This window comes from Lepisma saccharinum, unplaced genomic scaffold (genome assembly GCF_977018435.1).
Source record: "Lepisma saccharinum unplaced genomic scaffold, izLepSacc3.1 HAP1_SCAFFOLD_117, whole genome shotgun sequence".
Taxonomy (NCBI): domain Eukaryota; kingdom Metazoa; phylum Arthropoda; class Insecta; order Zygentoma; family Lepismatidae; genus Lepisma; species Lepisma saccharinum.
Genome location: NW_028142937.1, coordinates 500,225 through 512,433, shown reverse-complemented (window position 1 = coordinate 512,433; position 12,209 = coordinate 500,225). Strand labels below are relative to the sequence as shown.

Here is a 12,209-nt window from a genome sequence, read left to right as displayed (position 1 = left end):
TGTGATTTGCGTATATTGCAACAGTCACAGTGTGCCTTTTTATCTCTTGCATTAGCTGATAGTCTGCCAATGTTGTTCAGAAAATATACAAGTACAGCAATTCATTTGCACAAAAATGCAGGTGAATAATTACATGTCCTCAAATACCTTTTGCACCATGTATAGTCTTCTAAGAGGAAGATTATTTTCTCCTGTAGTAAAAAATAAAGTAAAGTGCTCCCCTGTGCTTTGCACCATGCCATGGAGGCATATAGGGGGTGTGGAGTTAGGGTCCCATACTTTCTTGATCACAGCCAAAGGTGGCGGTGATGTGATCAGCATCATGCCCCTGGGCACCTTAACCCCCTCCCCTGAGTGGGCACCGGAGCCACTTGAACAGGTGGGAAAAAATCCCAGTTCTCCCCGTCAGGGATCAAACCTAGGTCTCTTGCATGCTAGTCAGACGCTGTAATGACGGAGCTACCGCAGCCAATATTTTCTCCTGTAGTCGCACCAAATTGCAATTTTCTTGGTTTGGCAGAAATTACAGGAATATTTGAGACAGATCCACGATTTTATCTGGGAATGTACATTCAGTCTGAGCATTTAACTTAATGGTGTCGAGAATGAGAAAAGCAATTCTAGACAGGCCCAATAAATCCTTATATTTTATCTGTTTAATTATATTTGGGCCACTAATAACAAATGCCATTAATTGTTCAATTTGTAAATTTGACTGAAGAAACTAGAGGAATAGAGGGAGTTCTTTCGTGTTTGTGCATCCACTGAAAAACTTCCTTCCATGTAAGATATGAATTGCTAAGAAATATAAAATATTCATGTTTGTACTTACATGAAGATCTGCATCTACTGCTTCCTGTACATCAGTATCTACAGCTTCCTCATACAAATGCTTGAACCCTGTATTTTCAGTATTGTCTGTTCTTTGCTTCTTCCTAGCAGTCTCCTGTAATGCAATAGAGAAAGCATTGGCAACTAACTTATTTCTACTTTAAAGTTTGCTTTTCATTAATCTGATTACTAGAGGCACATATTTTTGGTAAATAAAAAAGCAAAATTTCGGTACAAAAACAGAGTCAATTTCAGGTTCAAAAGGGGTAAATAAAATGAAATTTCGCTGTTATAGCAGTGAAAAACTAGCATATAAAATGACATTTTGGTTTTAAAAATGTGAATATAATCTCATTTGATTTAAAAACTGTTCTATTACACAAAATTCGTGTGGGTATTAATATGTCTGACAAATTTACAATTCACAGTGACGTGCACTGAGGAGTAGCTAGTCTAGCAGAGATAGATCAATTAATCTCACATCTCGAATTATATTCAAATCACAATATTTATTGTCTTGTTAAAGCCACCACAGCTCATATGCAACACCTTCTTTTCCACGCACTTCTCGTCCATCGGTGTTCTCCGCGGGCAAGGCAGGCTGGATACCCTAGCTCGGTCTTCTTCAGCCAGGCCAGTTTCCAGGTAGAAACGGCCGGCCCAAGGAAAAGGAAGATTTCTACCTCTACTTCCCTTGCCCCCACGCCCCCCGCTGCAATGGTTGAAAGCCCAGGCTTTCAGGTCCCCCAGTCTATCTTCTATAGGACAGATAGGGGATTGGTTTCTCATAATTTTTTATAAATCCTCTAAAGAACACAGGGTAAAATTTTCTGCAGTACTTATGTTCTCTGTATTTACACAACCTTTTACACGTTGTACAATATGTGTGTATGTATAATATGGGATGTAGTTTTATTATTTATAAAATGGGAACGTGTTATGTGCAGACAATAATGTTATGCTTTCTTTCTTTTTTTCTTTTTCAAATACGGCATATATAATGATTAAATTACAAATATGTGCTCAGGCTTTCTCTGACTCTCGTTTTAGTAGTGTTTTATTTAAATATACTAATATATTGGCCTGTAACAGTCATAAATACGGATGTATTTATTTGGGCAAGAGAACGCGTGTTCATATTGTTGTTGGTTTGGTTTATTTTACTTCGCTTTTCTGCCACATTTGGTTATCGCGAAAATGAGGATTGAGTGATGATATGATGAAATTGGTGAAGGGACCTCATATGAACAATCCAGGCCAGGATTCGAACCCGTGATGAGTGCGCATTCTTGTCCTATGTGTTGCAGTGAATAATGAAATAATTTGGAATGAAAAATGTATCTCAGAACTCAAAAAGTCAAATGAATATCATTGAAGAAACTACAAAAAAGTGTGTTGTGTTTTGTTTCCTGTCACCAAATCAACCAAGCGCGGGGGAGTGGTTATCACAACGCGCTATGACACCAGGCGTTCCGGGTCCGAACCCCGACCCTGACATGGGCGTTCCCTGTGCTCGTCCCTTCATCAGTTTCATCGTATCATCTTCACAATTAACCAAATGTGACAAAAAAGCGACGCTAAGTAACAAAAATGAAATCAAATCATTGATCGATTGCTCACATTGGTTTATTTTACTTCGCTTTTCCGCCACCTTTGGTACAACAAAATAGATGAAGGAACACACACAAAGAACACAAATGGCCAATCCGAGATTCGAACGCAGGATCTCTGGCTTAGAGTCAAATCAAATAGTTTTTTATTTTCGAATGTGGGTGGGGGTTACGTGTACTTTTTTCTAGTACTCATTCATAATTTTGCAATCTTTTCCTGTTATTGACATTTTTCTTTTTTGTAGGAATACTGGCCCTAAAGGGAGGAGGGGTGTGACTCACACCAACCCCCCCCCTTGAGCACGCCACTGACTGCTACCCCAAGTGTCGACGTCACCGCACGTCACTGATCATGATGGGTTAAAACAAGGAGATGCATTATCTCCATTGCTCTTTAATTTTGCCTTAGAATATGCTGTTAGGAAAGTAAAAGAAACTAAAGAAGGACTAAAATTAAATGGTGTGACTCAGTTGTTAGCATATGCAGATGATGTAGACTTACTGGGGGATGATGTGAATACAATTAAGAATAATGCTAAAATATTTTTCAAAACTGCTAAAGAGATAGGTTTGGAAGTTAACAAAGAGAAAACTAAATATATGCTTACAGGCCGAAACCAAGTGTTAGGTAATAATCAAAATCTAATTATTGATAACAACTCGTTTGAACCAGTTTCCAAATTCAAATACTTAGGAGTAATATTAACAAATGAAAATTATATTAAAGAGGAAATAAAAAGTAGGCTTAATTCAGGAAATGCATGTTACTTCTCTCTTCATAAACTTTTGTTTTCTCGTTTAATATCTAAGAAACTAAAAGTTAAAATATACAAAACAGTAATTTTGCCTGTAGTATTATATGGATGTGAAACTTGGTCCCTTACATTGAAAGAGGAACATAACTTGAGAGTATTTGAAAATAAGATCCTTAGGAAAATATTTGGACCTAAAAGGGATGAGGAGACAGGTGAGTGGAGAAGGTTACATAATTTAGAACTACATAATTTGTATTCAAGTCCAGATATTATTAGAATGATTAAATCAAGAAGACTTAGGTGGGCAGGCCATGTGGCACGAATGGGAGAGGAAAGAGGAGTTTACAGGATTCTTGTTGGGAAACCTGATGGTAAGAGACCTGTAGGAAGGCCAAGACGAAGATGGAGGGACAGCGTTGAGATGGACCTAAGGGAAATCGGTAGGGATGGAAAAGAGTATATAGATCTTGCTCAAGATAGGGAAACATGGAAGGCCTGTGTTGCTGCAGCCATGAACCTTCGGGTTTAAGAAGGCTAGAGAGTTAGTTAGTTAGTTAGTCTATTACACAAAATAAACATCTCCCTTTTAATAGCACATTAAATCATTACCAGAATATTAAGTTTATTCCTGTATAATGGGGTCTGTTTTTGCTTCTCAAACGTTTGCAGCAGGAAAAATTAACATTACAATGTATTATTTGTGTTATTTCACATTTCGTATTTTCGTCAAAAACGAAATATGCATGCCTCTACTGATTACCCTAAAACCATTACTTAACATTTGTAAAGATACAATTTGATCCAGAGAATGACCAACAAAACACTAGTTTCTTACATCATTCAGTTCCTTTACAAATCTGTAAATAATTTAATGTCTATTTGTGGTTTTCTAATTTAGCAGATATCCTCCAGATGTTGAGCATAATCAAAGACTGGCACAATGTATTAAGCGTGTGTAACCAAAAAAAGCACATACAACAAATAAAACAACCAGGGGCCGGTTGTATAAACATCCCTAACTGGAGATCAGATTTGATCCATGATTCGAAGATGATCTTAGTTCACACCTCTGCTTTGTTGTATAAAGCTAACTGCCGTTTTACAGATCAGGGATCAAATCTGATCTTAGGTCAGATACAGTATGTAACATTGTTATTCGTACACATAGAATTTCCGAGGAAAAAATGTCATATCTACTAGTAAATATAATCATTTTCATATGTAACTGGAAATTAATGTTAATGAAGGTTTCACCAACAAATGTCAATAAAAATGTATGTTCAAAGTGTATAAACAGATCGTATAATTTGTGTGGAAAGAGAAAAGCACACTGTTTCATGCAACATTGTTATTCGTACAGGCAAGAGTTTCAATCTTCCTCGCATAGAGCGCCACCGCTATTCGGGCGATTTCGTGCAGTTTGCAACTTCGTAACAAGTTTGAACATGTAGGCGCGCTCCCCGTCAAGTGGAATGCTGGCGTAGGTATTGTTGTAGGCCTATCGTCTATCTATCAGCGTGTTCGAAATGGGCAAGGTGAAGGAACGTAGTTCCGATCTGAAGGATGTTGTTATAAATTTGGCCCTTAGAAGTTATTCGTTAAGAAAAATTGGACAAACAGTCAATAAATCACACTCCAGAGTTCAATACATAGTAAACAAATTTAGAGAGGAAGGTTCAGCACAGAATGTGCCGAGAAAACCAAAAGAGAGACGGCTGAATAAACGTGGTGAACACTTTATTTTAAAAAGAGTTTGAGAAAACCCCCGACTAAGTGTTCCACAGTTACGACCGTTAGTAGAAAATGTTACTGGCAAGATGATGTCCGATCAAAATGTCCGACGTGCCTTGTGGAAGCATGGATATAATGGCAGAATACCACGAAAGAGGCCGTATGTAAATAAGGTGAATCGCAGGAATAGACTTTCATTCGCAATAGAGCACATCCACAAGGACCAGGAATTTTGGGATAGTGTCATATGGTCAGATGGGATAAATAGGGTCTGAAGAAAATCAAATAAAGACAATGATCACATTAACACAGTTCCAACAGTTAAACACGGTGGTGGGTCATTATTGATTTGGGGCTGTATGTCGTCCAAAGGTGTTGGTACCATCTAGTTTATTGATGGTATCATGGAAGCATATGTCTATTTGGACATATTGAAGAACAATATAAAGCAGAGTACCGCTTATCAACAGATTCCAACAAGACAATGACAGTAAGCATAAGGCGCGAGTTAAAATGAATTTGTCTAATATGGAATGTGCCCAAACTACTACAACACCAGCTCAAAGTCAAGACTTAAATCCCATTGAGCATTTTATGGGCAACTTTGAAGAGGCGAGTCCATAAAGCAGGCGTCAAGTCCAAACAACAGTTGAAAACTGTTGTGCAAGCCGAGTGGAATAAAATAAGCTCTGAAACATGTCGGAAACTGGTTAATTCTATGAAGAACAGGTGTCAAGCAGTAATTAAAGCCAAAGGATACGCATCAAAGTATTAGAACTGTCAGTCAATTTGAACTGAATACACATTTTTCTTTTATATTATTAAGTGTACGAATAGAAAAGTTGTATAAAAAATGGCATGTTTCTCCGGTTTCTCTTTCAGTTTCATTTAATTTATTATTGTCATTGGTTATACAGAATTTGGGTAAGATTTTATGTTCGTAATGATATTAGTTATTGAATTGTAAAGAAACAATTTCAAAAGAGTGTATTTCCTTTCAGATATTAAAGCATTTTCTTTGAAAATCCGTGTGTACGAATAAGAATGTTACATACTGTATATACGTTTGGCAACACGGCGAAGCGAGGTAAAAATCGATTCTTTCCGATATATTGGAAGTATGCTCGTTATATATGTGAATTGTCCTGCATCGTGCCGAAAAACAATTAATCCACTTTTGTGAAAAAATAAACTTTTTTTTTCTTAATTCAGACAATATTATTCTCCGACTAAAATATATTTTTTTGGGGTGAGATTAAACTAAAAAAAATGTAGGAGTTGAAACTAGTTAATGTCATTACGGTGTGTGTCAATTCGCGATTAACCTGTAAACAATCAAAGAGAGAGAGAAGTCGAATTACAATCGCAGTCTCTTTGGAAACAATGGCGGAAAAGAAAAAATATAGAGCAGCAAATTTTTCCAAAAAGGAAAAAGATATACTAATAGACATTGGGTAACATTATCGTATGGTCAAAACGGATTCCTTGAAATTTCCTTCAAATTTACAGGAGAAAGTACTTACGGAAATCATTTTCTTGAGCGTTTTGGAAGATCCTGAATGTAGATTTGATCCATTTTAATGTGAATGCGTGTTGTTTTCTGCGAAAATCTCTGTCCGACACGCTGTTTCTCCTCACGCCATTTGCTTTTTGCATGAGAGTGCAATGTTCCGTGTGTTAAGACGATGCAACCCCGTAGCCAGTGTTTCAGCCTCGCCGTGTTTTCACTAGAACCACCTGTCGAGTTCGGAACAAGCCATTTTTTCCGAATTGGTGTCACTTATCGCACAACATTGTAGCAACATTGTGTTCCGACGTCACAGGAGAGAGGTTTTTTAATATTTTTTCTTTGTAATTATGCTAATGGGACCTAACCTAACAGGCCTAACCTAACCACGTAGGCATTCATCGTCTCACGTCTGACGTCTGACGTCAATATTCAAGGTTGGAAGGAAGAGAATTACGAAAGAAAGATGATTCCGACCCGAATGGGTGTAACTTATCGCACAACACTGTAGCAACATTGTGTTCTGACGTCACAGGAAAGTTTTTTCATGTTAGGCAATACAAAGGTAACGCGTCTGTTAGCGAAAATATTATTTTTTCTTTGTATTTATGCTAATGGAACCTAACCTAACAGGCCTAACCTAACCACGTAGGCATTCCTCGTCTGACGTCAATATTCAAGGTTGCATGATGGTTGTGCGTAAAGGAAGAGCATTAACAAATTTCGAAAGAAAGATGGTTCCGACCCGAATGGGTGTCACTTATCGCACAACACCCTAGCAACATTGTGTTCTGACGTCACAGGAGAGACCTTTTTCATGTTAGGCAATACAAAGGTAACGCGTCTCTTAGCGAAAATATTATTTTTTCTTTGTATTTATGCTAATGGAACCTAACCTAACAGGCCTAACCTAACCACGTAGGCATTCCTCGTCTGACGTCAATATTCAAGGTTGCAAGATGGTTGTGCGTAAAGGAAGAGCATTAACAAATTTCGAAAGAAAGATGGTTCCGACCCGAATGGGTGTCACTTATCGCACAACACCCTAGCAACATTGTGTTCTGACGTCACAGGAGAGACCGTTTTCATGTTAGGCAATACAAAGGTAACGCGTCTCTTAGCGAAAATATAATTTTTTCTTTGTATTTATGCTAATGGAACCTAACCTAACAGGCCTAACCTAACCACGTAGGCATTCCACGTCTGACGTCAATGTTCAAGGTTGCAAGAGTGTTGTGCGTAAAGGAAGAGCATTAACGAATTGCGAAAGAAAGATGGTTCCGAATTGCGAAAGGAAGATGGACAATGAACGTGGTAAATCGCAAGGTTATTTCACAAGTTCTACACGTAAATGCGACGTATTAGCATAATTTCAAATAGGGGCACGAAAGTAGATATTTTCCGGTGAACGAGGTTGCACCACTGCATAAATCGACAAAACACTCTCAGAACGCCCCCTAAACCAGTATGCTATCACGGCCATAATGTGTTACAGATTCGAAACAACAAGTAACAGTAAGTACTCGTAAATAGAGAAAATAAACATTATCTTAGTTAGAAATGCATTATTTCGCCTTAAGAAATGTTCCGCAACAAGGTACCTTTATAAGGTATGCCATTCCCGAGGTTCCGAGATTTATTCCCATGATGCTGTGCGCGCTATGACGTCATTAAGCGGACAGAATGGAATTTACTTCGTTAGCGTTCACGGAAGCTTGCCATAAATGTATTGATTTTTATGTGTACGCACCTTTTCTTGAAGTGCCCGTATAATGAGTACAAATCATCTTGTCTGTTCTGTTGCCACGTGCAAAAATAATGGAAGGAAATCGTCTGGAATAAAATACCATTGCTTCCCAAAAAATAAGTTGCTGCAGCAGGAATGGGTGAATCGCTGCAAACGAAGAGAGAAGTTTAACGTTAACAATTCACGTGTATGTTCAGTTCACTTTTTACCTGAAGATTACAAAAGAGACCTGAAAAATGAATTATTAGGGTTGCCTTTGAAAAAAGAACTTCGAGCCGAAGCAGTTCCAAATCAGCACGTTCCTAATTGGCACGGAATGCCAAGCACATCACAAGAATCTGTAAGTAATGCATTTCTATAAATCAAATCAATGTAAAGTTAAGTTTAGATTGTGTAATGGTTCTTTGCCCTTACCCGTGTGAGATAGGTCAAGAATGGTCATTACAATTTTATTGTTACATACTTAGTGTTGGTCTTAATACTGGGTTGGAAATGTTATGTTTAACAGCCTTATTATTATCCACGCTTTTAAAATGCCTTAGACAGCAGCAACTTACGAGTTGCACAATTAACTTTTCATAAATTATTCAAATTAAAGAGGTTCAATTTGTTTCTCCAAACTTCAGACTTATTTCCACATTACTCCAAACGCCCTCCACATCATCACATGTGTAACTTCTAAAAACCACTACACGATCAAAACTCAGTTTCTGGTTATTTATTTACTAAATATTGAGAGTAATATAGACCCTTTCAGCTTTGAAGCTCAAACATCACCGAGAAATAAATACTTTGATTATCCCGTGGATAGCCAACACTAATTTTAATTTACACTTGTATTCACATTGTGCTCGTTTGTAGACAAATTTGTATTATACAATTAGTTGAGAAAATTTAATATACGACTTATAAAACAGACGTTTTGCCCTTGCACATCCTTTGAACATTCTCGTCAAACATTGAGGTTGTAGATAATAGCTAAAGAAGCGAATCATTGTAATGCATACGTATCAAAACGAATAAAGTTCTATCAATGATATTTTAATTATAATATTATAACACAATATATTGTCATGGGAAGGCGAACAAGCACCAAAAACGTAAAGAGTCAGTCACATTACAATATATATTTATCATAGCATAAATCAATATATAATTTAAAGACACCATACAAAATCTAATACTTTGTGTTTCTGGATTGAATTGAATTTATTTTATATAAGCTCAAATGAGCCACAGTGGTCCAGTCGGTTAGGCGTCTGACTGCCACGCTGAAGACCCGGTTTTTCCATCTTTATACCGAAGTTCCAGAGTTCAAGTTCCAGCGTGGGCATGAGTGTTCTTTGTGAGTATCTCTTCATCAATTTAATATAATCACCACTTATCCTCATCGTTAGCCAAAATGGAAGGAAAGAGATGCTAAATAACAAAAACACAATTACAAAATCATCCTAATCGCAATCAACTTGGAGAATCTGAAGAGTAACGTAAAATAGCTAACATACAAATACATACCATCTGTATGAAAGTGTTAATAAACTACAGAGTGGGTGAAAAATAACTCATAATTAGAAATATTTAATAACCATAATATTAATTGATCGATTTTAATGGAACCAGTTATACGTCGCACAGTAGAATGGCACAACTTTACAAGTGCTAGAAGTTCACATAGGCACAATTGTTAAAATTCCACATGTGCCAGAACATGCCGAATGCAATTCTCCAACTGATCCAAAGTCTTTGGCTTTGTTTTATAAACTTCTTCCTTCGCCCACTTCAACACTTAAAAGTCACGTAGGGTGAGGTCAGGGCTTCTTGCTGGCCATTCATGTGGACCGCGACAACCCAGCCAACGTCCCGGTAATTTGATGTCGAGTCAGTCACGAACAGTGCGTGCAAAATACGAAAGGGCACCACCTTGCATGACTATGACTTCATTTAAGTTTTAATAGAGAGTTATTTCTCACCCACCATGAACTTAGCAATTATTGTGATACTTACAATATTGTCTTTTTTTAGGTTGAAGCAAGAAGACAGCGCCTTCAATCAAGAGAGATAAGAATCAGGGCAATGTCGAAGCTAAAGGGACTCTCACCAATTAAACTAAAATGCAGTCAAATGACTAATACTCAACCTATCATAAAGTTACAGGAAGTTACTGAAGCTCGTGAGGAAATTAACAAATTAAGATCTGAAATCGAACGTTTAAAGAAGATTAATTCAGCGAAAGACACGGCGTTAAAGAAATACGATGCAGCTTTAAAGAAAGCAAAATATTTAGGTTCTGTGAAGAATGCACGGAAAGTGCTATTGACAAAGACTTATAAAAACAAGGTAGTGAATAAGGAAGTATACAAAATATTGTCCAGGTGTTTTACAAAAGGGCAGGTTAAGTGCTTGTTAAGTGAAGGGAAACGAGTGAGGTGGAATTCAGAAGACATTGCAAATGCATTAGCTTTGAGGGCTCTCTCAACAAAATCATATTCATTTTTGAGAAAACGTAACGTTCCACTTCCTGGACGTTCAACTCTTCAAAAGTGGACTAAATCATTTAAATGCAGACCTGGAGTTTTAAATGAAGTATTATGTTTATTGAAAGCTAAAACAAGTGATTTTAGCGACATGGAACGCCTTACTGTACTTTCGTTTGACGAAATGAATATTGACTGTCGCATCTGCTACGATTCGTGTGATGATAAAATATTAGGACCACATAATAATGTCCAAGTAGTCATGCTTAGAGGTTTGTGCGTTCAGTGGAAGCAACCTGTGTATTATGATTTTGATATAACCATGACAAGTAAATTGCTTCAAAATATTATCGAAGAATGTGAGAAATCAGGATTGAAAATTGTAGCAGTCACGTGTGATATGGGGGGAAAGAATGCCAAGGTGGCGAAGGAATTGTGTATTGATACATCGAAAACTTCTTTTTCGAACCCTGTTGACTCTAACAGGAAGGTGTGGTTTTTCTACGACGTCCCCCATCTTCTAAAGCTTTTGCGAAACCATTTTTTAGACGAGGAATTTATTTTACCCAGTGGTACAGTAATAAAGAGAAGTCTCATAGAAGAACTTCTGGAACGCCAGGCATCAGAACTGACAGTAACTCATCACATAACAGATGCTCACATAAATGTGAAAGGTCGTGCCCGTCAAAATGTAAAAATGGCTGCAAGATTATTATCTCGCCACACAGCATGCGCCATACAACATGTGTTACACAAAGATCGTGAAGCAAAGTTCTTCCAACTAGTAAATGATGCCTTCGACGTATTAAATTCTAGACGTCCTTACGACAACAAAACGCCATTGCGTAGTGGTTACGGTCTTAATATCCAAAGTCAAGAAAATACCATAAAGAGGTTTGCAGAAATTTGCTCACAATTGCGTGTCGGAAAGAGAAGTAGCATACTTCCATTTCAAAAAGGTTTCCTAATATCAATAAAATCTGTGATTAGTTTATTCGAAGAAGTCAAAGCATTCAACGTACCATATATTCTTACCTCCCATCTGAACCAGGACTGTTTAGAAAATTTGTTTTCACGAATCCGAGGTCTTGGCATTTTTCATAATTGCCCGTCACCTTTCGAGGTACGCAATAGAATTCGGTTGCTCATTATGACAGGAAATGCTTACGACATTCCCCTCTCTACAAGTGCTCCAGTTTCTGCTTCTGAAAAACGCCAGGAATGTGCAGAAACTACCGAAGATCAAGAAGAAAACTTAAAAGATTTTATAACTAATGAACTTTTTATAGGAATTGTTGATGAGAAAAATGTAACATCTTTTCAGAACACGTCACAGGTTACAGTAGATCTAGACTTACTTTCACATGAGACCTTACATGCAGACTCGACAACTTTACAATGTGATCAAGACGTTAATTTGGATGCATTGCGTTATCTTGGTGGATATATCGCACACAAGTGTCGCCATATCAACAAACATTTGGGAAAGCCAGGCACAACATTTCCAATTCCTGACGAAAGTTCCAGTGACAGTGATTGGATAGCCATTATATC

The 12,209-nt window shown here is 37.4% G+C and overlaps 1 protein-coding gene across 1 annotated transcript in view; it reads right to left on the bottom strand.

The window, feature by feature from the left end:
- Nucleotides 1-11,750, bottom strand: part of LOC145982326 (uncharacterized) — a 93,963-nt gene extending 82,213 nt beyond the window's left edge. The window contains exons 1-2 of the mRNA XM_083115887.1: nucleotides 11,691-11,750; nucleotides 833-946 (exon numbers count right to left, since the gene is read on the bottom strand). Coding sequence (XP_082972013.1) covers nucleotides 833-946; nucleotides 11,691-11,750 — 174 coding nt within the window. The remainder of the gene's footprint in view (nucleotides 1-832; nucleotides 947-11,690) is intronic.
- Nucleotides 11,751-12,209: the final 459 nt, after the last annotated feature.